General features: G+C 36.4%; 4 protein-coding genes across 7 annotated transcripts; 3 read left to right on the top strand and 1 right to left on the bottom strand.

The window, feature by feature from the left end:
* The first annotated feature begins 930 nt into the window (after positions 1-930).
* LOC117237312 (allergen Cr-PI-like) lies at positions 931-5,320 on the top strand. Its single transcript, XM_033501139.1, has 7 exons — positions 931-1,135; positions 1,445-1,785; positions 1,878-2,162; positions 2,254-3,298; positions 3,381-3,517; positions 3,605-3,899; positions 3,978-5,320. Exons 1-7 carry the CDS (start codon positions 1,063-1,065, stop codon positions 5,150-5,152), a joined length of 3,351 nt encoding a protein of 1,116 aa, XP_033357030.1. The 5' UTR covers positions 931-1,062; the 3' UTR covers positions 5,153-5,320.
* Positions 5,321-5,425: 105 nt separating this feature from the next.
* LOC117237314 (troponin C) lies at positions 5,426-10,732 on the bottom strand. Of its 2 annotated transcripts, XM_033501143.1 has the most exons (4): positions 6,916-6,946; positions 6,382-6,608; positions 5,677-6,097; positions 5,426-5,576 (listed from the first exon to the last, which is right to left on the bottom strand). In XM_033501143.1, exons 1-4 carry the CDS (start codon positions 6,929-6,931, stop codon positions 5,548-5,550), a joined length of 693 nt encoding a protein of 230 aa, XP_033357034.1. In that variant the 5' UTR covers positions 6,932-6,946; the 3' UTR covers positions 5,426-5,547. The 2 variants fall into 2 exon arrangements, with proteins under 2 accessions (XP_033357034.1, XP_033357035.1); XM_033501144.1 differs by lacking the exons at positions 6,382-6,608; positions 6,916-6,946 and adding an exon at positions 10,566-10,732 and having other exon boundaries at positions 5,436-5,576.
* On the top strand, positions 10,337-17,878 carry LOC117237313 (palmitoyltransferase ZDHHC5). 3 transcript variants are annotated; one of them, XM_033501142.1, is made up of 10 exons: positions 10,337-10,703; positions 10,832-10,953; positions 11,037-11,194; positions 11,262-11,434; positions 11,552-11,746; positions 11,822-11,966; positions 12,536-12,750; positions 12,814-13,008; positions 14,796-14,977; positions 15,071-17,878. In XM_033501142.1, exons 1-10 carry the CDS (start codon positions 10,612-10,614, stop codon positions 15,487-15,489), a joined length of 1,896 nt encoding a protein of 631 aa, XP_033357033.1. In that variant the 5' UTR covers positions 10,337-10,611; the 3' UTR covers positions 15,490-17,878. The 3 variants fall into 3 exon arrangements, with proteins under 3 accessions (XP_033357033.1, XP_033357032.1, XP_033357031.1); XM_033501141.1 differs by having other exon boundaries at positions 12,835-13,008; positions 14,796-17,878; XM_033501140.1 differs by having other exon boundaries at positions 14,796-17,878.
* A 966-nt stretch (positions 17,879-18,844) lies between these two features.
* Positions 18,845-20,708, top strand: LOC117237307 (RNA-binding protein with serine-rich domain 1-A-like). The gene is made up of 5 exons (XM_033501132.1): positions 18,845-19,112; positions 19,207-19,335; positions 19,423-19,731; positions 19,812-20,059; positions 20,154-20,708. Exons 1-5 carry the CDS (start codon positions 19,108-19,110, stop codon positions 20,441-20,443), a joined length of 981 nt encoding a protein of 326 aa, XP_033357023.1. The 5' UTR covers positions 18,845-19,107; the 3' UTR covers positions 20,444-20,708.
* Positions 20,709-20,875: the final 167 nt, after the last annotated feature.

Below are 20,875 nucleotides of genomic sequence, written 5' to 3'. Positions count from 1 at the left end.
TGCTGCACTGGAAAATTGTATAGTCAGTATAATTTTGCGCACTTCTTTCTTTGTACCCCCCAGGGATATAAAAATATAGTAAAAACATTTAAGAGATAAGCAGAGTGATAACCTTTACGCATATAGTCACCTGAGAGTTCAAGACATATTACATATTATCTCCCTACATTATCCCGCGCGTGAAGATATTGATGACCCTCAACACTGTGATTTTTTGGATTTGTATTAAAAATGTTGATTCAATATTTTGTTATTAATTACAAAATAATATTGTAAACAAAAATTTATTGTTTGAAATAAAGATTTTATGTTGAAATATTATTTATTTTTCTATTTTTTTCTATAATTATCATTAATTATATATTTGAATAAAAAAATAAGTTTATTCAAATATATGTATATTAAATATTTCAAGTGAAATATATTACATATAAATATGTGGATGATGCAAGAATAAGTAAGATGCAAACATAGTAAAATCTATTAAATATAGGTATTTAATGAAGCTTATTTTATTTTACTTCACTTTATCCACTTACTAATATGACATTATAACTTCCTATGTATATATTGTATATTTCTTTTTTAGACCTGTTTTTGTATTTCTTAAGTTAAGCTACGATTATGAAGTAACTATCGTGAAAGTAATATAATTAAGTAGCACATATATTTCTAATCTAATTATTTTCATTTGAATCTATTTGGATGAATATAAAGTAAATGCAACTTCGTTAAATAGCAATATTTTACTAGAGTAGAAAGCAAAAGTTCTCAAGAATGTTTGGATAAACAGTCACAGATAAAGAGACCCCCGAATTTTTGGTAGAAGAATAATGCATAATCTATTCATGATAATATATGTATATATACATATTCATCATTTAACCTTCGATCGAATGCGTCGAATACGTTCGAAATAGTTAAGGATATCGCGGGTAGACTGCGAAATCTTGAGGGAGGTGGGTCGACAGGTCGCCGATAAATCCCTTCTTTGATAGGATTCGGGTATAAAAGACTGGTCGAAGAGGCAGACAGCATCGCATTGCATCATTGAATAATACAATGAGGTGCTTAATTGTCCTGTTGGCTCTGGTGGCCTTAGGGGCCTGTGGAAATGTCAAACAACAACATGCTGGTAAGTTACTATTTGAAATCACTATCCTGAAATTTGTAATTTTAAAACTTTTGGTAATAGTATCATGGGAATAATTCTGGACCACTGGTTTACTCAAAATCATCTTCCGCTTCTCTTTCTTCTGAAAGTATAATTGATTCTATAGTAACATTTTATAATTGACACTTTGATTCTAATTAAACTGTTTGATTTGTTTTATTATATTTCTATAATGGTAACATATTCAGTTAAAGGCATATGTGTAATATAACAAATTCCACAACATTTAATTCCTCTTTCATACCAAAGAAATACTTTCACTTATTTCAGCTGACCAGAATCTCCTTAGCAAACAGCAGGACATCATCCAACTCCTGCAGAAGATCTCACAGCCAATCCCGAACCAAGAACTTCAGAACCTTGGTGAAACTTATGAAATTGAGAGCAATGCTCACCAGTACAACAACCCAATCATAGTAATGTACTATGCGGGTGCTGTGAAAGCTGGTTTAGTTCAACCTCAGGGTACAGTGTTCACTAATTCAATCAGCCAGCTTAGGAAAGAAGTTTCCCTACTCTACAGGATTCTATTGGGTGCCAAGGACTACCAGACTTTTCTCAAGACTGCTGCATGGGCCCGTGTTCATGTTAATGAAGAACAATTTGTTAAGGTATGTAGAAGCTACAAGAAGAGAAGATATTTTATATTGCCTCTAATCTTGCACATGTATTCCATTAAATCATTTTCTTGTTCATCCAATAGGCCTTAGTTGGTGCTGTACTGACTCGCTCAGACACCCAAGGAGTCATCCTGCCACCTGTTTATGAAATCTTGCCCCAGTATCACTTGGATGCTAGAATCATCCAAGAAGCCCAAAACATTGCCATTCAAAAAGTCCAGGACGGAGGAATTCAGAATATTCTCATCCCTGTTAACTACTCTGCACTCTTGTCTCAAGATGAACATCAACTGTCTTACTTCACTCAAGATGTTGGTCTTGCAGCATACTACTCCTATATCAACCTTGCTGGATACATTTTGGGAGAAGTAAATAATTTAAAAATTATAATTGAATATCTTCCTACATATTTAAGGAAGCACTATAAAGTTAATATAATCAATATCTGTGTTGAAACAGCAAGATCAACAACAACAGCAACAACAGCAACAACAGCCTCTGACTCAACAACAGTATCAACAACAGATTGTAGGGAAATACTTACAACAAGGAGGACAACAGGATCAACAAAGCACCATTGCTCATGGAGCTCAATATCTGTATCTTCATCAACAACTTTTGGCTCACTACGAACTTAACCGTCTTTCGAACGGGCTTGGTCCAATCTCTGAAATTAACTACGAAAATGTACAAGCTCCTTACCAACCACATCTTCGCGTTCTCAATGGACTTGAATTTGCTGGCCGTCCAGAGAATCTTCAACTCCAACCTCAAAAGAATAAACTCATCCAAAGTGTTATTACTCTGGAACAAAGACTGATGGATGCCATTGACTCTGGCAATGTTATTACCCCACAAGGCGCCTTCCTTTCTTTGTACCAACCACAGGGTATGAACATTCTTGGTGACTTGATTGAAGGAACTGGTAGAAGCGTCAACCCAAGGTACTATGGAAGCCTCCAGGCTGCTGCTCGCAAACTCCTTGGAAATGCTCCTGAAGCTCAGAACATTTGGGACTACACACCGTCGGCTCTTGAACTTGGACAAACTGCTGTTCACGATCCAGCCTTCTACCAACTGTTCAAAAAGGTCATGAACCTTTACCAACAATATCAACAGTCTTTGCCTGCCTACCAGTACAACGATCTTGTCCTTCCTGGCGTTACCATCCAGAACGTTGATGTTAGCCAGCTGGTCACTCTTTTCAGCGACTATTACATCGACCTCAACGGCGTTACTGGACAATCTAACCAACAACAACAACAGCAACAGCAGCAGCAACAACAAGATCAACAACAGGAACAACAGCAAAACGTTAAAGCTTATCTCAAAAGATTAGACCATCAACCCTATCAATACAAAGTCATGGTTCACAGTGAACAAAATGTACCAAGCGCAGTTGTTCGTGTCTTCCTTGGACCCAAATACGACTACCAAGGCAAACCAATTAGTATCTCTCAGAGTCGACATCTCTTTGTTCAACTTGACCAATTCATCCAAAACCGTAAGTTTCAATATTTCTTCTAACTATGAATTATTTATTTATGATCAATTTATTTTCAATATTTAATATATTTCGTGTTTAGTTCACTCTGGTCAGAACATCATCATTAGGAACTCCCAGCAAGCTCCTGGACAGAGCCCTGACTGGCCATCTACTTCTGAAATTCAACAAGGTGTTAATGCTGCTATCCGATCTCAGGAACCATTCTTTATTACTGAGGTTTGTAAATCCTCTCTATATCGACTTTTCTGAAAAAAAATGTTTTAATGAAATTGTAATTAATCATAATTAATCGTATTTTTATAGCCACACCAAATCTTCAGTTTCCCTGCTAGGTTGTCTCTTCCCAAAGGTCAACAACAAGGTTTCCCTCTTCAGTTTCTCGTTGTAATCTCTTCTCCAAACCCACTTAATATGCCGTACGGACCAGTAATCCCCGAACAAAACTTGTCCTACCAAGCCCAACAATACCAAATCGTGAATGCCAACCAATACCAACAATTGAAACAACAAGGACAACTTTGGCAAATGGGCGGTGGAGTTCAACAAAACGTTGAGGTTCTTCCTGAGAATTTGGCCAATGCTCAGCAACAAATAGATGGTAGTCTATCAATAATAATAAAAACACGGCGATCATTATATAATGTTACTAACCATATATGTAATTTCTTTTTTACAGCTGTCAGGAATCACTATGCTAATGTCTACACCAGATACCACGGACAGTATCCCAATGCTCAAATCCAGAACCCTGTTGGCCAAGGACAAGACATGACATACAGTATCCAAGGAGTTGGAGTTGTTAACGCAGCTGGTGTTGGTGGTTCACAATCCTTAGGATTACACGGACAACATATCGCCGTTCAAAGCCAACAACAAATAGAACAACAAGCTCAACAGATCCAACAACAAATACAAGCAGCAACAGCAGCAGCTCAACAAGGACAACAGGGACAACATCAGGGCCAGGGTGCTCAAATGATTTGGAATGCACAACAACAACAACAACAACAGCAGCAATTGCATCACGGACAACATATTAACAGCTGGTCTCCATCTCACATTGCCCAATCTGTCGTCCAATCTGCACAACAAGGATTGCAAGCACTATCTGGTCTGGCTGGTGCGCAAGGTCTCCGGGGTACACAAGGTGCTCAAGGTGTTCAAGGTGTTCAAGGTGTCAAAAGTGTCTCTGGCGTCAAAGCTGTTTCTGGCGTCAAAAACGTAGCTGGTGTCCAAGGTGTAGCTGGCGTCCAAGGTGTAGCTGGCGTCCAAGGTGTAGCTGGCGTTCAAGGTGTAGCTGGTGTCCAAGGTGTTCAAGGAGTCCAAAGTGCAGCTGGTGTTCAAGGTGTAGCTGGCGTCCAAGGTGTTCAAGGAGTCCAGGGTACACAACAAGGCGGAATTCAAGGCGGAGTACAAGGCCTGTCTGCTGTTCTGCAAGGAGGAGTGCCATCACAAAGTTGGGGAATCGGACAAGGTTTACAAGGAGTGAATGTTCCATATGGCATGCAAGGAGCCCAAGGTATGGGAGGAGTTCAATCTTGGCCAAACTCTCAAGTCCAAGGTGGAATCTCAGGAAGTGGCATCGTCGCCAGCGGACAACAACACGCTGGTGGCTTCCAAGGAATCTACGCACAAGCACAAACTGTTCAGGACCCATCTGTCAGCGAATACTACCAGAACAAACCAATCTCTGAAATCATTGGTGGTGCCATCTCCCTTGATGGCAAACCTCTCGGCTTCCCTCTGGAAAGACCGTTGGCTCCTGGTGCTCTCAGCGTTTCCAACATCTTCGTGCAAGACGTTCTCGTCTTTCACCAAGGTCAACCCACCAACGACATCACTCAGCCATAAATGTTCCTACGGCGAAGTGCGCCTTGTTAGAAGTCGTGTGAAGATGGTTTATACGACGGACTTATCGCGCACGAGATGTTATTAATGTTAATAATTAAAGAAAAGATTTATTGATGTATCAATTATAATGAATAAATTGCCGTGAAGAGCAAATGTTTATTATAAAATCTGGTCTTCTGCATGTACACCTTATTTGCATCTTTCAAATACAACAACTTACTTTTTCGAATTACAGATTTAAGTGGAGTAGGATTTTTAATAATTAACAAATGGAAAATGTATATCACCGTTTTATTAAACAAGTTTCAAGATACTCTAGTGGCAACAAAAATATTAAAATAATATTTTAAATGTATTGTCTTCGATGTCGCTCTGCCAATTGTTTCAAACCATGATTATTCCCCAGTCATCATCTCCATGAATTCTAAAAATATAATAATCACGTAGAATCTAATTATTCAAGGCAATGATAATTTAATTTGAGAATTTTGCAATGAAAATGAAAAAAAGAACCAAGTACATACCATCGAAATCAACTGTTCCCGATCCATCAGTATCAATTTCAGCAATTATACCATCTAAATCCGCGCTAGTGAGTTTGTCATCCAGAGCAGCAAGAATTTCCTTTAACGTAGCCGTTGTGATGTATCCATTTCCTTCGCGATCGTACAAACGGAAGGCCTCTTTCAATTCTTCCTGCATCGCCTCGGCATCTTCTTCTTCTAAGAATCGACCAGCAATTCTGCAGAAGCCATCAAAGTTCACCTTACCAGTCCCTTCTGGATCGTTCTCCGCGATGATAGCGTTCAAATCTGCATCGTCGAATAGTTGACCCATTGTGTTCAATATCGTTGAAATCTTCAGCGTGTCGATGAAGCCGCTTTTCGTCGTATCGAACATTTGGAACGCTTTTCGCATCACAGCCGTTTTTTGCTCATCTTCCTCCTGTAAAGCAACAATTCAATTTGCATCACGTTTTTTCATAAAAAAGATCGTATGTATAATCAATCTCCAGCAAATCTTCTCTTTTTATTTAATATTAATCTTCGGCAACTATCCCTTCTCACGATTATTTACTGTGTACATGCAAATTTCGTTTTTTTATTCACTTTTATAAAAGAAAATCACTAATAAGGCAATCATTTTTATGCGAAGGCGAGTAAACGTCGATTAGAACACAAAGTGAGAGACTCGACGACGACGAAGGCAAACGTTTACGCGGCTCTTACCATGGTGACGGATATCTCGCACGGCGGACGACGGATACCTGAAGTGCCGCGGCTTTTCCGTCCCGGTATAAAGACATCCACAGCGTCTGGTAAACCAGCTAGAAAACTGGTGGGCGCAAAAATAGAGCGACGCGACGAAAAATGAAATATGTTATAAGTGGGTCCTCCGTGATGTCGGAAGGCCGACGCTAAATCACACAAGATTGCAATTCGAATTGCATGATCACCTGTACACATTGATCACATATCTTAAATTATATCATCGGAACGCGGTGGTCGTTGGTGTATTACTGGATCGTGGATTATTTTCACTCGTTACAACAACAATCGCGGTTTCCTCCGGTATATTTAAAGATTCGAATAACATAGACATTACGTTTCGAATTTCCGATTAAGAAGAAAATGTAGGAGGAAATATAAAAGATGAGAAAACCGGTATCATGTAAATATCACGTTCATTCATGAAACGCTAGAAAGTGTAAAAAGATTGGATATTATTTATCTTAACAAATATATTAACATTCCGTAGTTTACCGAGTAAAGATTTCATTATCGCGGATACAATCCAATGTCATCAAACGAGCATTGATTATGCAAATCTTCTCCCCACGAGTATCTATCTTCGAGCAAGTAATTCCTATGCGATAAAAAAGTACATCTACATGCAATTTTCAGACACGTCGCTGTTCTTAGATTCGGCTGCCCACGCATTGCAAACCATTACAACACCACCTTCCACCTGGTTTGCTCTAACAACAAAAATATAACGAGCCTTTGGACTCTTTCAAGACGATTCATCAACGATTCTCATGCATTTTCCAGATTCGAGAAAATAGGTCAGTGGTCATTTTCTGCAAATGCGAATAGGATACGGCTGTTCCGTGGATATTATTCTACTTGACTCCATAAACATTCCAAAACTGTCTGTACTAACTCTGTTTAGTCGTATCAACATACCGATAATGATATAAACAATGACAAAGCATTGTTTACCTCAAATTCTATTAATATTCAAGCTGTCCAGTTATAATATTTTCTTCGTATAGTTCATAAGGCAAATTATTCTTACCTCGCTGCGGTTTTTGGAACTTTTATATTCTAATCTTGGTCTTGTTTCAAAAAGTAAAAGGTTCCTTACTAACTTTTAAGAAAGATCTCAGTCTAGAATTGAAACAATCGATTATATAATTTATCAATGATCCTACAGCTGAATATTTTTCTCATAAGTAAGAACATTTTTAAAGAATATGAGAACAAATAACGTGACAAGACGAAGGCTATCTTGTTTTCTGATCTCTAATTAGCGAAATAAAATAAATCCGATTCATATCGTATCATTAACTTATAAATAAACTGAGAAATGTTTATGCAAATCTGTATTCTTGTACACATGGATAAAGAATTGAACAATGCTTTGGAGATCGGAAAGGAATCGATGCTCAAATGAGAAATCGCTATTCTCAAAAGATAAGTTTACAGCTATAAATAATATGTACCAGATGATTAATCAGACGCGAAAGACGTGTGTATACAAGATTTTCGCTTTGGATGTCAGTGGAATGTAAAATGTTTGTACCGAACCCATTTTCATTCAGTCGATGCTCGTTTGAAAATGCCGTGGGCGCATATGAAGATCGGCCAACAGATACGTTATACGTAAATTTGTCTCATTAGAAATATTTTCGGTTGCCAGCGCATCATCATCATTACCATCATCGTCGTGGTTGTCGTGGTCACCACCGTAGGTGATGTTACCACGCGTAGCTCTCATCAATGCTCACCGAGGAGTGACAACGGCGTTTCGAGCGTGCAAAAGCAATTACGTTTCGGTGCCAAGTTCTGAAAATCATCGTCCCCTTGGCACGAGGCCGTTCCTCGGAAGCCGACTTGTTAAAGAGGCATGCGGATACTGCCCTCGGTGATCCAGCATCGTCTTGAAATTAATTCTTAGAAAAATCAATTCTCCTAATAATAACATCTCTTCCATTTTTATCTCATTGGCACATACAGATCGAGCTTCGCTTGAAATTATTATGTAAAATCTTCCATATAGTATGTGTAGCGTTGGATCATTATTGCAAGTCGCTTGCAAACTTCAGCTGAGGATAACTTCTATCGCTGTTCAGTTTCAGAAGACACGTTACGATAAGTAATGATTAGGAGAGCAACGAAGATAACAGATTATTTCGTGTCGCTGATATGAAAAAAGTCATTAAGGACCAACGTTGCGTTAACGCAATATCACATTATCTGTAATCTTTCTTGCAGTTTAGTCAATATATACGTCGAATTCTGTTTTTTAATATTATAATTGCATAATTACGAAAGAAAATTCCAAGGATTTACTTTTTAGGTCTATTCCCTCTGTCTATCAGATTGCACATATATTTTTTAAATTTGAAAAGGTTGAAATATTTATAGCGCTATGATAAACTATGTTTCTTTAAATTTTTGTGTGTCTCTAATTTGAGTAATGGTCTTACATAAGATATCCATTATTGCTCTAATACAATTTCTTATAATAGTGTTCGCGGATTATAAAATGCACTGTTTTTAACAAGCAAAAGAGAAATATTCTTAGATCCTATGAAGTAGCGAAATTCATTTGAAAATGGATTCTTGATTGTAAAAGTTAAATAATAACCGAGTTTATATAACAAAGTTCTCTGGTATGTGGCATAATTCTGTTCTGATTCTTAAATGTACGACGTGGGTGGTAAAGCATCGTTAATAGTAGACTGTATTTCAATCCGAAAGCCATGAATTTAGCAATAAGTATTTAATACATGGACATGATAACTTAGCTTAAACTGTATCGATACAAATTAGCGAAACATGTCGAATGTATCAAACGGGTGTGTGTGAAACATGTTATCCGTTCTAGATGATTCGTATCGATGGGATTCTTCTTGCTATTTTATAGTTCGTCATCTGGTTGGCCTCCTGCCATACTTCCTAATATAGTGCCGCCGCAACGGTCCTTCCTTGACAGTTTTTTGCTCACTATTATGAAATTTAAGCTAATTCTCGTTTTCACACGATACTCTAGAAAAGAATTTTTATGGAAATATTTTCTATTCCAATGCATTTATGATCATATACATAAATTCTACACGTTATAGTCTATGTGCATGCAACACATATATGAATAGTATAATTAAAGTTAATACGTATATTTAATTATTTCGTAACATGAAACTTATTAAAAGAAAATTTATTTTAATTTATTCCTATTCCATAAGTAGAATCATCCTCTCCATACTTTTAGAGATGAGATTTGAAGAACTTAAATATTCAAATCAATTTGATGATTCAATAACATTGATTAAAAAATTGATAAATCCATTAACAAATGAACATACATATCGAATGAAGAAATTTAAAAATTAATGCCTATATTCAGAAGAAAAACTTGATCAATTATTATATTTTGAAATAAGATTTATGGAACATCGTGTAACTTTTTGTAGACAGTTTATTAGAAAAAAGTGTGTAAGAAGATCAATTTATGTATTAATAATACTGTTTGAATATGTACTCAATCAAGATTTGAATGAATTTGCTATAACGATTTGAGAAAAAATGGGTCATTTGGAAGGAAATGGGTCGGTGGAAATAATTTCCTTTAGCGCTTAGAGTTCCCTAGAATCGTCGGTAAGAAAGTTTTTTTTAAAAAGAATACATATTTTCTGTCGGTAAATACGAAATTCGAAATTGCGAAGGTTTGAAAATATCGCATGCAGCGACGTTAAGCTACATATGACTACATTAAGCTGAGATTGCGCTTCTATAGACAGGGAAGAATGGTGATTCGTGAAAGTGAACCGTAAGGTCTTGATGGATCGTATTGTGGAACGCTTGTATTAGAGGGGGCACGGCTCACTGTCCGGCCACGATATATACATGTATGTATATATGTATATTATATATATCTATATACATATATATTTATGTCAGCAAGGTAGTGTGTTCGCGGATCGTGTATGCAGAAGTGCTTAAATATTAATTACGTTACGGATGTTTTTACTGAAGTGACGCGCGTGTAATAGACGGATAGACTATCGAAATGCCACGGATGTACAGGCATAGCGCGAATGGAAATCCGTGCTAAATACGGATCGCGCAATTTGCAAATAAGCAGTGCCGATGGACGCGGCCATGTTTTCTGGTAGCAGAAATCTTACCCATTAATAATTCGTTAATCGTCGACCACGAAGTGGAGTGTACAGAATGCCGAAATGCGATGTAAAGACAAGGTATCTACCAGCTACGTTTGCCTGGACAGCCCTATTAAGCACCACGACACTCTTCTTCTGTTTTCCGTAAGTTCCGCACACATGTCTACCTTCTCGTGAGTGGCCGCAGTGTTTGCGCTCCTGTTTTCGTTCTTAAGAATATACCAATTTTTTGTTAAGACGTGTGTTCACTATGTATTACTTGGCTCTTCTAGCTGTCAATATTACGTGTTTCGATGGGGGACATGGGTACCTGCTCTTCAAGGAGTCATTACCTTTTTTGTTTTGGCAAATTTTACACTAGCAACATTTATGGATCCAGGTGTTATTCCAAAAGGTATGTTTACATGTGAAGTACAAGTTTTACAAATACAATTTACAAAAATATAGTTCCTGAAGTAGCATGATTTTCTTTTAAAGCACCTCCTGACGAGGATAGAGAAGATGATTTCCATGCTCCATTATATAAAAATGTAGAAATCAATGGCATTACAGTTCGTATGAAATGGTGTGTTACATGCAAATTTTACAGACCTCCACGTTGTTCACATTGCAGCGTGTGCAATCATTGTATCGAGGTATACACTCAATGTAATTTGAATGATTCCATTGTATGAAAGTCTAATTTTCTTTTTATATTTTCAGACATTCGATCATCACTGCCCATGGGTAAATAATTGTATTGGTAGGAGGAATTACAGGTTCTTTTTTTTCTTTCTTCTGTCACTTAGTTTCCATATGCTCAGTATATTTGGACTTTGCCTATATTTTGTATTGGAACGTAAGCAACAGTTGGGTGAAGTGGATACTATTGTGGCGTATCCTTTTTTCCTAAATTAATAATTGCAATCTTATGAGATGCTGCAATTAGTTTTAAGTGATACATCTCTTTGCTGAAACATGACTGTATTTTATAATCCTTAAATTTAAAATAGACTTGTACTTATGGGAGTGGTTATACTTCTGTTCATTCCAATCTTTGGACTGACTGGCTTTCACGTAGTACTTGTTTCCAGAGGACGTACGACAAATGAACAGGTAACGGGTAAATTTAATGGAGGCTACAATCCTTTTTCTCATGGTTGCTTACACAATTGCTGTTATACGCAATTTGGACCACAATACCCCAGGTAATGTACTAGTTAATTTTTTATTCAAAATGTTATATGGAATAAATAAGTAATTACGAATTTATAACATTTCAGTTTGATTAAGCCTGAAAAGTATTCAGGAAAACGGTGCGGAGTTTCTACATCTGAGATATCGACTATAGGCAGTGAGAACCAGGTAAAAACCTACATGGATAGCAGCAATGGTGTTAGAAATGCCAGTTCAAATGCTTACAATAAGGTAAGAGCTAGTGCAACTTTGCTTGATACTTCTGATACTACATACAAGAAGATTTTACAAATGTAAATAGCTCTTCCTTTCTAGCATGCAACTTTAACGCTTTTTTGATGTTTAACACACCAGTTGTATGTAGTTTTATTATAGATATGTAATTCACTCCGCTTTAGGACGTTTCAGGTTCGTGCTAATCTATTCTTTCCCGCGCTTCAGAGCTTCAATAAAATGTATATCGCTGCTCGCAAATGTAGTGCATATCAACACATTTAAGAAAATGTTGCACGATTTTTCAAGTTTTACAAATTTTTGTTCGTTAATTCCAAGTTTTTTCCTTTAGTGTACAATTTCCAGTGACGATTCTTCCTCTACATAATATTTTATTTTCAACGTTGGAAAAAGATGCGGCAGTTATTTTCTGTTCAGTTCCCTATTCCTTACTCATCCTGGTTGAACGTCAATATCCCTAAGAAATGTGCATTATTCATGTACAAAAGTGTGCTATAATAATTTGGTAATGAACATAAATTTTTTATTGCAATAAAGATAGCATCAAGTTGGATTATTATTTCCAGTTGTCTCCTGGACGAGATGGGTCGGATACAGACATGGAACCTACTGCATCGCAATCTGCGGATTGTGAACCCACACCTCCAGTACAAAGACATGGTTCCAAAAGCAATTTCTTCCTGCCACCTGTGGAGAATAGCGAATCTCCCAGGCACCCTCCACCATCGCAACATCGCCATCCAATGCACCACACTAGAGGCAGCCCTCACCCAAGGCCAAGGTAAAATAAAAAATGACAGCAAATGATACATCGTTTGCTAATTGTTTTTCTAATATACATAAGGTACGTTGTCAATACCTATAGGGGAATGAACGGTTCTCGGAGCCATACGCCTGATCCTTTATCGCCAGAAGCAAGTGGTTCACCAGCCACAGCTTCTCAAAGAGGCCAAGGTCAAGGGGGCGCTAGTCCAACAACGCAACGGATTAAAGCTATTGGAGTACCAACTCCACTAGCAATTTCCAGTCCTATTCGCAGGTATACTATGCTTGTCTGTCGCTTTTGAAACGAAAATAGAACAATTACAAATTCAAATTAAATATAGTTCGAAAGAAAGAAAAATATGTGCAAGTGTATATTGTATGATACCATCTTGCGTGATATAAAAATTATTAAATATTTGTTCTATTCCGTGGATATATATATATATATATAAAGTACTTTTGGAATATTTAACTTTTAGATGTATATTTTTCTTTTTTTTTTTTTTCTTAATTGTACGTCGCGGCGTTTTCACATTGCACAAAAATTTACCTCGTTGTAGAGAGCAAAAGGGAAGCGCCACATTTAGTAATAGTTTACATTGCATTTCTTGAGCACGCTACCAATACAAATTGAACAGTCTCCTTTTTCAATGTCCTGTTTGCTACCTCTCAACATGATGTGAAGCCTGTTTACTTAAGATTCCCCATCCCTCACTATGAACACCTCACTCTTGCTCTTATTCTTTCTTCCTTTATTCTCTCATCAGTATTCTCACCTTCTGAATGACGAAGGAACGTGACGAAAAAAAATGTTGCGTGATGTAGATCACAATAATATCGTAGAGAATTAGTTTCTCTGCATGTACATATTACAAGATATATGGTATATAGATAAGTTTGTGTCCCACTGCAGGGGGTGGTAACTGCAAGGAGCTGCTTTCTACCATCACGTTGCAACCTACTGCAGGTAAACACGAACTTCATCCTACGAGGACATATCGTAGTTTAAAGTTATGCTTTCTTGCGTATATTCCATACATATATCTATCTATCTATATATACATATATACATACATATATATGTAGATATTACTATTATACATATTAATATATATGTATATATATTTTTTTAAGAAAAATGCATACTTTAGTCTAGATACAAAAGGTGCCTATCAAGTCTGTCCACCTCAGATATCTTTATTATTTCAAGTAATAAGTGAAAATATTATTTGCAAATGTGTATGGTTGCAAGAAAGATATAACAATACAGATTATGACAATAATTATTTTCCACGGGGAGATATAATAAAAATTTGACGATCGATTTTTTAAACGGGGTATTCAACCTTTTGTCGTAAATTTCGATGAAATACTGACTTTTGAGTATAATAATTTTGTTTATTCTATTATTTTCATTATGAAACACGTTCAGTATATGTATTTGGAATATAAACGGTAGCTAATAAATATCATTCACAGTTAAATTTTCAACTTCTTAGTATTAACATAGTCTCTCATTATGACATTTGCATTCGAAGAACAAGTAAACATGTTTTCTATTTATGGAAATTTTCATTTATGGTGTACACGGAATCCATTATTTTATCAAATTTGATCATACAAAATTGGACATTCATTTAGGAAAAAAGAATTGTGTTATATTTTTTGCAACCATGCAACTTTTTTGAATAACATTTTCATTTGTTATGTGAATAATAAAGACATTTAAGATGGACATATTTGTCGGAATATCCAGTATTATATACATATTTATACACGTATCAGTCGACAAACACGCAAGTAAATGTCCACATACATATGTATATCCTAGGTTCGCTGCGTTTTTACTTTTTCTTGGATAGATGCTAATTTTTATAACAGGAATGATGCGCTGTTCTCTTTCTCCTGTATGTCTCGCCAGAGCCGTATTTGTATGGCTACAATGCTCAGCACTCGCATATTCATCTTGGTTCACTGTATTATTGTGCATTTGTCGAGTATTCAATTACCAAGTGCGGTATTGAAAAGCACGGAGATCAAAATATTGTATCTCTGTTACAGATCAAATCCAGGTACGCCGACGCAGGTTCGTCGGCCAGATTTTATAGGAGTTAACGACGCACCGACTTATTACGATGTACAGCAGGGAAATAATACCGGTATTGGTGCTGCTAGTGGTGCCGTCGTAACCGGTTATAGCCCGCAGCGACGGTTCTTGTCAGAAAGTGAGCTCGTTCGTCAAGGTACTGATCATTCATATTCAAGAACTAACAATACTGTCGACAATATCCGAGAATTAGCGGGTTCACCTCAACGTGGTGTCTATATGTGGAAAGATAATTCTCCTGGCAGCTATCCTGCTCCAACCGGTACGGCAAATGCAACGACACATCAGTCACCCTCGCAAAGACCTCCACCACCGTACGATTATTACCGTTCCAATCCAACGAGTCCTACTCAACAATTGTACGTGAATACTCCTAGAGCGGCGTACCATCCTGCGATGAGGGGTGGAGTACCGGTCTTCCCACCGCATCAGTCGCCACAGGTGAAACGAAAAGCCACAATGGCGACACCAACTACTCCGACATCAGGCGATACTCGACGCAGACCAATGTCTTTTGTTAGAGCTTTGGAAATGACGGATTCTATGGAAATGGTGTCAGCGCCTAATGAGAACAGATCACAACGGCCCACGACGCCGACACCGGATCGTGCTAGTGTTTACGATATGAACTATGAGATATCCGTATAGCCCACCTTTACGGTCTCCGCACCATCTTGCGGCTGGACGGAGATTGTACAAGAATTGCCGTCATTACGCGTCTCCTATTCCAAAGAGGAAAGAACATATGCCGCTTACGAGATATCCGTCTGAATCTTCGTGTCGAAGCAGCTAAATAATTTACATCAAATGATATTATTTCGGTCGGGATATTATAAAGTTCTTCCGGCCCAAATGTCGATTGACATTTACAGTACTCCACATCCACCGCCAACATACTTGGAACAATGTAGAGCAAGGCCAATTATTTTCCCGAGGGAACAAGGACGTCAAACGCTGTCATCGTTCATCTATGTTATTAGTGATACCCGCAGTGTACAATGCGTATTATGAACGATGGTATGTTAAAATATATTCAGTGGAATAATAATAGTCGATAGACAAGAATCTTCGGGAAAAATCGGTATCGGTGTTTAATGATTTCCATTGTGATTTACTAACAACGGAAAATGCATTAGATTCTTTGTTTCGCGTTGAACTCGGAAGAACGTCAAATCGATAAAAAAAAAGGTGTTCATCGCCGAGTCTACGGTTAATATAAGACTGTCTGTCTCGTTATTAGCAAAAATTTTTGATTTAGTCATTTTTTAAAGGGTGTTCATTCAATTCGATATGTACACGAAATAAAACGTGTTCATTTATCCGAGGGAGAAAGAAGCGTTCGGACCGATTGACGATCGAAGTAATCGAGTCACGAAAGCGTCAACGAAAGTAATTCCGAACGCTTAGTGATAATCACTAAGCAAGAACAGCTGCTGACGAATTTTCCCTCGTTTAGCAGCGTACACAATTCTATTTTTTAGTACTCAGCATAAAGTCAGTTTAGATTTTGATACCGTGACGTCGTGACTCAATTTCTCGAAATGCAGCATCGATTAATTTTCCTTTTTCTTTTCCTTATCGATCAAAATACACAATTAGACGAGTAACAAAGAAAATAGGGATTATCGTTGCGCACCATTTTTTAGGGTCGGTTTTGACTCATGGTCGTGTTCTTTTTTCGTTGTGTAACAATACAAACGAAAGTAGAGCAACACTGTAAACAGGATGAAAATCGAACCTGCTACTATAGTCTCCTATCTTCATTGATGCAAGAAGAGTTCGTGTCCAATTAAAAAGAGTTACTTAATCGATTTAAGTCATTATCCGGATAGAATAACAAATTCTGTGTAAAATAATCGTGTAAAATGAAATGTGTAGCAAATTTTTAATATACATATTTAACAATATTTATACGTAAATAATAAAAAAATATAAGACTTTATAATGATTTCATTTGTTTGTTATAAATGATGATTTTATCGATGTGACCACTAATATGATCAATTAATTTTTACGAAATAAAACAAAAGAAGAATGGTTAGAAAGATATACGAAAGAGAACTGTATGAATGCCAAGAGGAAACGGATGGATGGACGAATGGATGTATAACAGGAGAATATTTAGAATATTTAGGCGAGAAAGCAAGTGACAGACCAGTATGTTTTAAACGTTTACAATGGTGGATGATTACTCGATAACAGAAGAAAGAAAAGAAAAACAGAAAAAAATTAAACATAAATAACGGACTTTGTTAACACTGGGAATACAATTTTGTAATATATATATTGCATAAATTTATTGATATATCTACAGCTACTGTTAAGTTTGTAATATACCCTGCTTAAAAAAAAATTGCATGGCGATTTCTGTATTATGTATTTGTATGCGAGACCAATATTATCAATTATGCAAGCTTAAGGAATAATTGCGAACCGTGTATGCGTAAGGTAATCGTGAAATATTGCGTGCCCAGTTACCTTGCGACAAATTGGTAATCGAATTATTATTGTTAAATAGCACATATCGTTCTGCTAAAGGGCTTATCAAACATCGAATATTTTCAGACTAAAGAAACATTTCCTCGATGAATATCCGATATCTTTGATAAAAAAGAAAGGAACAATGGACACACAAAAATGATTAGGAATATTTCTTCCATTGCTGGCGCTACTGATAAAACGCGTTGCTCGTTTCCTATTTATTTTCTGATTATATATATTTTTCTTTTTCTTTACAATGAGCTGTGCCAAAACAAAGGAAACATACGATTTTCCATATTTCACTCCAATTATGTAGTTTTCACATAATGAGCACTTAAAAAAGAAGTAAATAAAAGTAAACAAATGACTGGTACAACGTTAAAACGGATTGCTTTAGAGGATTATGCGTAAGGTGTGACGAATGTTTAGTGTTTATAATTCGGTGTACTTGTACATAAATATTGCTCGTTATTATCACTTAAATGTACATACATATACATTTCGGTACTTACGTATCGCTGCAGCAATCTACAAAAATAAAATTCATGAAATACAAGCTGATTGTACTCTAATTGTGCTAGAATATCTTTGATTTGATTATTTATTGCATTTATTATTATATTTTGTAGGTATTAATTACGGGGGCTCATTCTTACAATTGGGTCAAATCAGACTTTAAAAAAGGGCAGAAATTAAATCAAAATTAGGTGGTTTCGAATGATCGTATCACGTGGTACATGAACTCAATTAAAAAAGGTAGAGATGACCTTGAAATCTATGTAGTGCCTCCATTTCCGGAGTAGGTGTAGGTATCACGTGATATATTATTGGAGCTACTTAATTTTGCCTAATAAAATCATCGTCTATTTTGTACTGTCTTAACTACAGCTTGAGTAACTATGAGTTACAAGGAATACTCTTTATAAGGAACGAATTTGAAAAGCGCGGCTTATTATAAGAGTGTTCATAAAGACGATTACAAGTAGCCTTATCAGTTTATGAATGTTGATCGAAATTTACACGTGGATACATAGATAACATAATTATTAAAAGACGCTAACAATATATATCTTTAATAATTTTTAGTTTCAAGTAGTTACGGTATTAAAAACCACGGTTTATCACAATGGTAAAATACTTTTCATGCATGTATTTTTGAACACAACTGTACAAATAGGAAAAACGTGAGTTATGTTACTTTTTAAGTTCATGATAAGAGAAATTTATGATTGTTTCATGATCTTGAAACGATTCGATATTAAATGATATGCAATTTTTACATTTGTCGTTATATTTAATATGAGTGATACAAGATATAATTGAAACATAACTATGTTAATGTGCTAAAAAAATATCAAATAACAAATGTAGTTGTATCATTTATCTTGCAACTAATTTAATAGTATATAAAATGGTCGTTTTATTGTTTGGTCAGATTTTCATAAATTTTATGGTTTCAGATAATATGGCCGCAACCCGGCGGGAATAACGACGCGAGCGCCGTGTCATTTTAGTGGTAACTTTGTTTCATATACTTCATAAACCTTGTATGTTATTCCATTATGTTTCGTTGATGGAATAAAGTTCTTAATTGTCGATGTTATATGTTGTTTACATGCAATATTGTTAAATACGTAACTAACAACGAGGACGTGTTCTGTAAATTGGCGACTATCTTTTAGCGGCACCGTCCGCCATTATTGGCATTTACACGGCGTTCAACAAGATTTTCTTACGTTTATAGGGCCGAAACCACACCTATAATCTGAAGATTTATATCATACTATGATGTGAGTAATCCATATTATTTTTTTACCCTTTTGATCTTGTTTTTTTAGTTTAATCGTAACCTCATCATTACCGGGTGTTTTCATGTGTACGTAGGGCACGCAGCCGTAAAGATAGCACGGGTAAAAGTGACTCTGAAGTCACAGATAAAGAAAATAAGAGGGAAAGAGGTAGAGAAAGGGATAGAAAAAAGCGGGCTGCCTCAACGTCTAGCAGTGGCAGTAGGTGAGGAAACAAATATTTTTCTGATAGAATTAATAATTAAAAATAAAAAATTATACTCAATATATTTCTATTATTCACATTTCACAGTTCTTCTGATAGTAGCTCAGGATCATCGTCCACAAGCAGTGGAAGCAGTTCCAGATCAAGCTCTACTTCAAGTACTACCTCTACTAGTTCAGCAAGTTCTTCTGGAAGTTCTAGGGATAGGGGAAGAAAACGAAGCAGAAGCAAGAGTGTAGATGCTTCGCGTAGACATGATAATAAAGAAAAAGAAAGGGAAAAGGAAAGAGAAAGAGAAAGGGATAGAGACAGGGACAGAGACAGGGACAGAGAAAAAGATAAAAAGAAGAGCAGTAATTCTGTAATTGATAAACCGAAACCCAAAGGACGCTCTAGGTGAAAATATTAATCGAGATCATGTGTACAAATAGCCTTACTTGTAACTTCTTTTTTATTTCATTTAATTTGTATTATAGATCACCTTCACCACGTAGAAAACGTAGAGAAAGATCACCAATTCCTAGACCAACAAAAATACATATTGGACATTTAACCCGTAATGTTACTAAAGAACATATTATGGAAATCTTTTCTACATATGGTCAGATAAAAATGGTCGATTTTGCAATGGATAAGCTTCATCCCAATCAAGGACGAGGCTTTGCTTATGTGGAGTTTGAAACAGCAGATGAAGCTGAGAACGCAATGAAACACATGGATGGTGGTAAGTACAAAATTTCGAACTTTTTCTTACTTATTGTCTTGTTAATAGATACCAATAATTTAATTTAATGAGTATTTCTCCTATATATCTATAGGACAAATAGACGGTCAGGAAATTACTGCTGCCCCAGTATTATTACCAAAACCACGACCGTTACCGATGCGGAGGATGTCACCTTTAATGGGAAGAAGAGCGCCTCCCCGATGGGGTGGTGGAGGTAGAAATACTCCTCCTCGTTATCGGAGACGTTCACCACCAATTAATCGTCGCAGAAGCCCACGGCCACCGAGACGTAGACCAAGAACTCGTTCGCGTAGTCCCCCAAATAATCCACGACATCGGCACCGTCGCTACACAAGATCAAGCTCTAGCAGTTCTCGATAGCAACCTTTTTTGTACATATAAAATAAGAGCTGAATTTGACCAAAGTCAGTTCGTTCTGATTGGTCGTCTTAATATATTAAGCAAAACAATTTTTACCAATTCATTCGTTCATATTGACTGGGAAAGTGTATTATGCATTCAAAAATACACTATACTTGTCCACAACGGTGTTCATGACAATTTACGTTTTCGTCAATGACTAAAACACCGTCCGTGGTCCGCAAGTTCTGCTTTTGAAATATATCAATTTCACACGTGATAAGTATATTGCTATTGATTGGTACCTGAAGGCCGATGACCCCGGATAAAAGAATGTATTCTGAGACATTGTCATACACGATAGTATTAAATATAAAACATGAAGACTTCAGAAGAAATATTATTACTAAATATTATTTAATACGTAAGCGTAATCTCGTAAAGAAATATAAA

The sequence above is a fragment of the Bombus vosnesenskii genome, unplaced genomic scaffold, assembly GCF_011952255.1.
Source record: "Bombus vosnesenskii isolate JDL3184/JDL3185 unplaced genomic scaffold, Bvos_JDL3184-5_v1.1 scf7180000013370, whole genome shotgun sequence".
NCBI classification, from domain to species: Eukaryota; Metazoa; Arthropoda; class Insecta; order Hymenoptera; family Apidae; genus Bombus; species Bombus vosnesenskii.
This window is presented reverse-complemented; position numbering and strand designations above follow the sequence as displayed.

Excerpts from the sequence above, each read along its gene's own strand:
- LOC117237312 (XM_033501139.1), top strand. The coding sequence starts at position 1,063 with ATGAGGTGCTTAATTGTCCTGTTGGCTCTGGTGGCCTTAGGGGCCTGT. Across the intron at positions 2,163-2,253 it reads CTGGATACATTTTGGGAGAA|CAAGATCAACAACAACAGCA; the intron begins GTAAATAATTTA and ends GTGTTGAAACAG. Across the intron at positions 3,518-3,604 it reads AACCATTCTTTATTACTGAG|CCACACCAAATCTTCAGTTT; the intron begins GTTTGTAAATCC and ends GTATTTTTATAG.
- LOC117237313 (XM_033501140.1), top strand. The coding sequence starts at position 10,612 with ATGCCGAAATGCGATGTAAAGACAAGGTATCTACCAGCTACGTTTGCC. Across the intron at positions 10,704-10,831 it reads ACACTCTTCTTCTGTTTTCC|CTGTCAATATTACGTGTTTC; the intron begins GTAAGTTCCGCA and ends TGGCTCTTCTAG. Across the intron at positions 10,954-11,036 it reads TCCAGGTGTTATTCCAAAAG|CACCTCCTGACGAGGATAGA; the intron begins GTATGTTTACAT and ends TTTCTTTTAAAG.
- LOC117237307 (XM_033501132.1), top strand. Across the intron at positions 19,732-19,811 it reads AAACCCAAAGGACGCTCTAG|ATCACCTTCACCACGTAGAA; the intron begins GTGAAAATATTA and ends TTTGTATTATAG. Across the intron at positions 20,060-20,153 it reads AATGAAACACATGGATGGTG|GACAAATAGACGGTCAGGAA; the intron begins GTAAGTACAAAA and ends ATATATCTATAG.
- LOC117237314 (XM_033501143.1), bottom strand. Across the intron at positions 6,098-6,381 it reads GCGAGATATCCGTCACCATG|GAGGAAGATGAGCAAAAAAC; the intron begins GTAAGAGCCGCG and ends GTTGCTTTACAG. Across the intron at positions 5,577-5,676 it reads GGGAACAGTTGATTTCGATG|AATTCATGGAGATGATGACT; the intron begins GTATGTACTTGG and ends TTATATTTTTAG.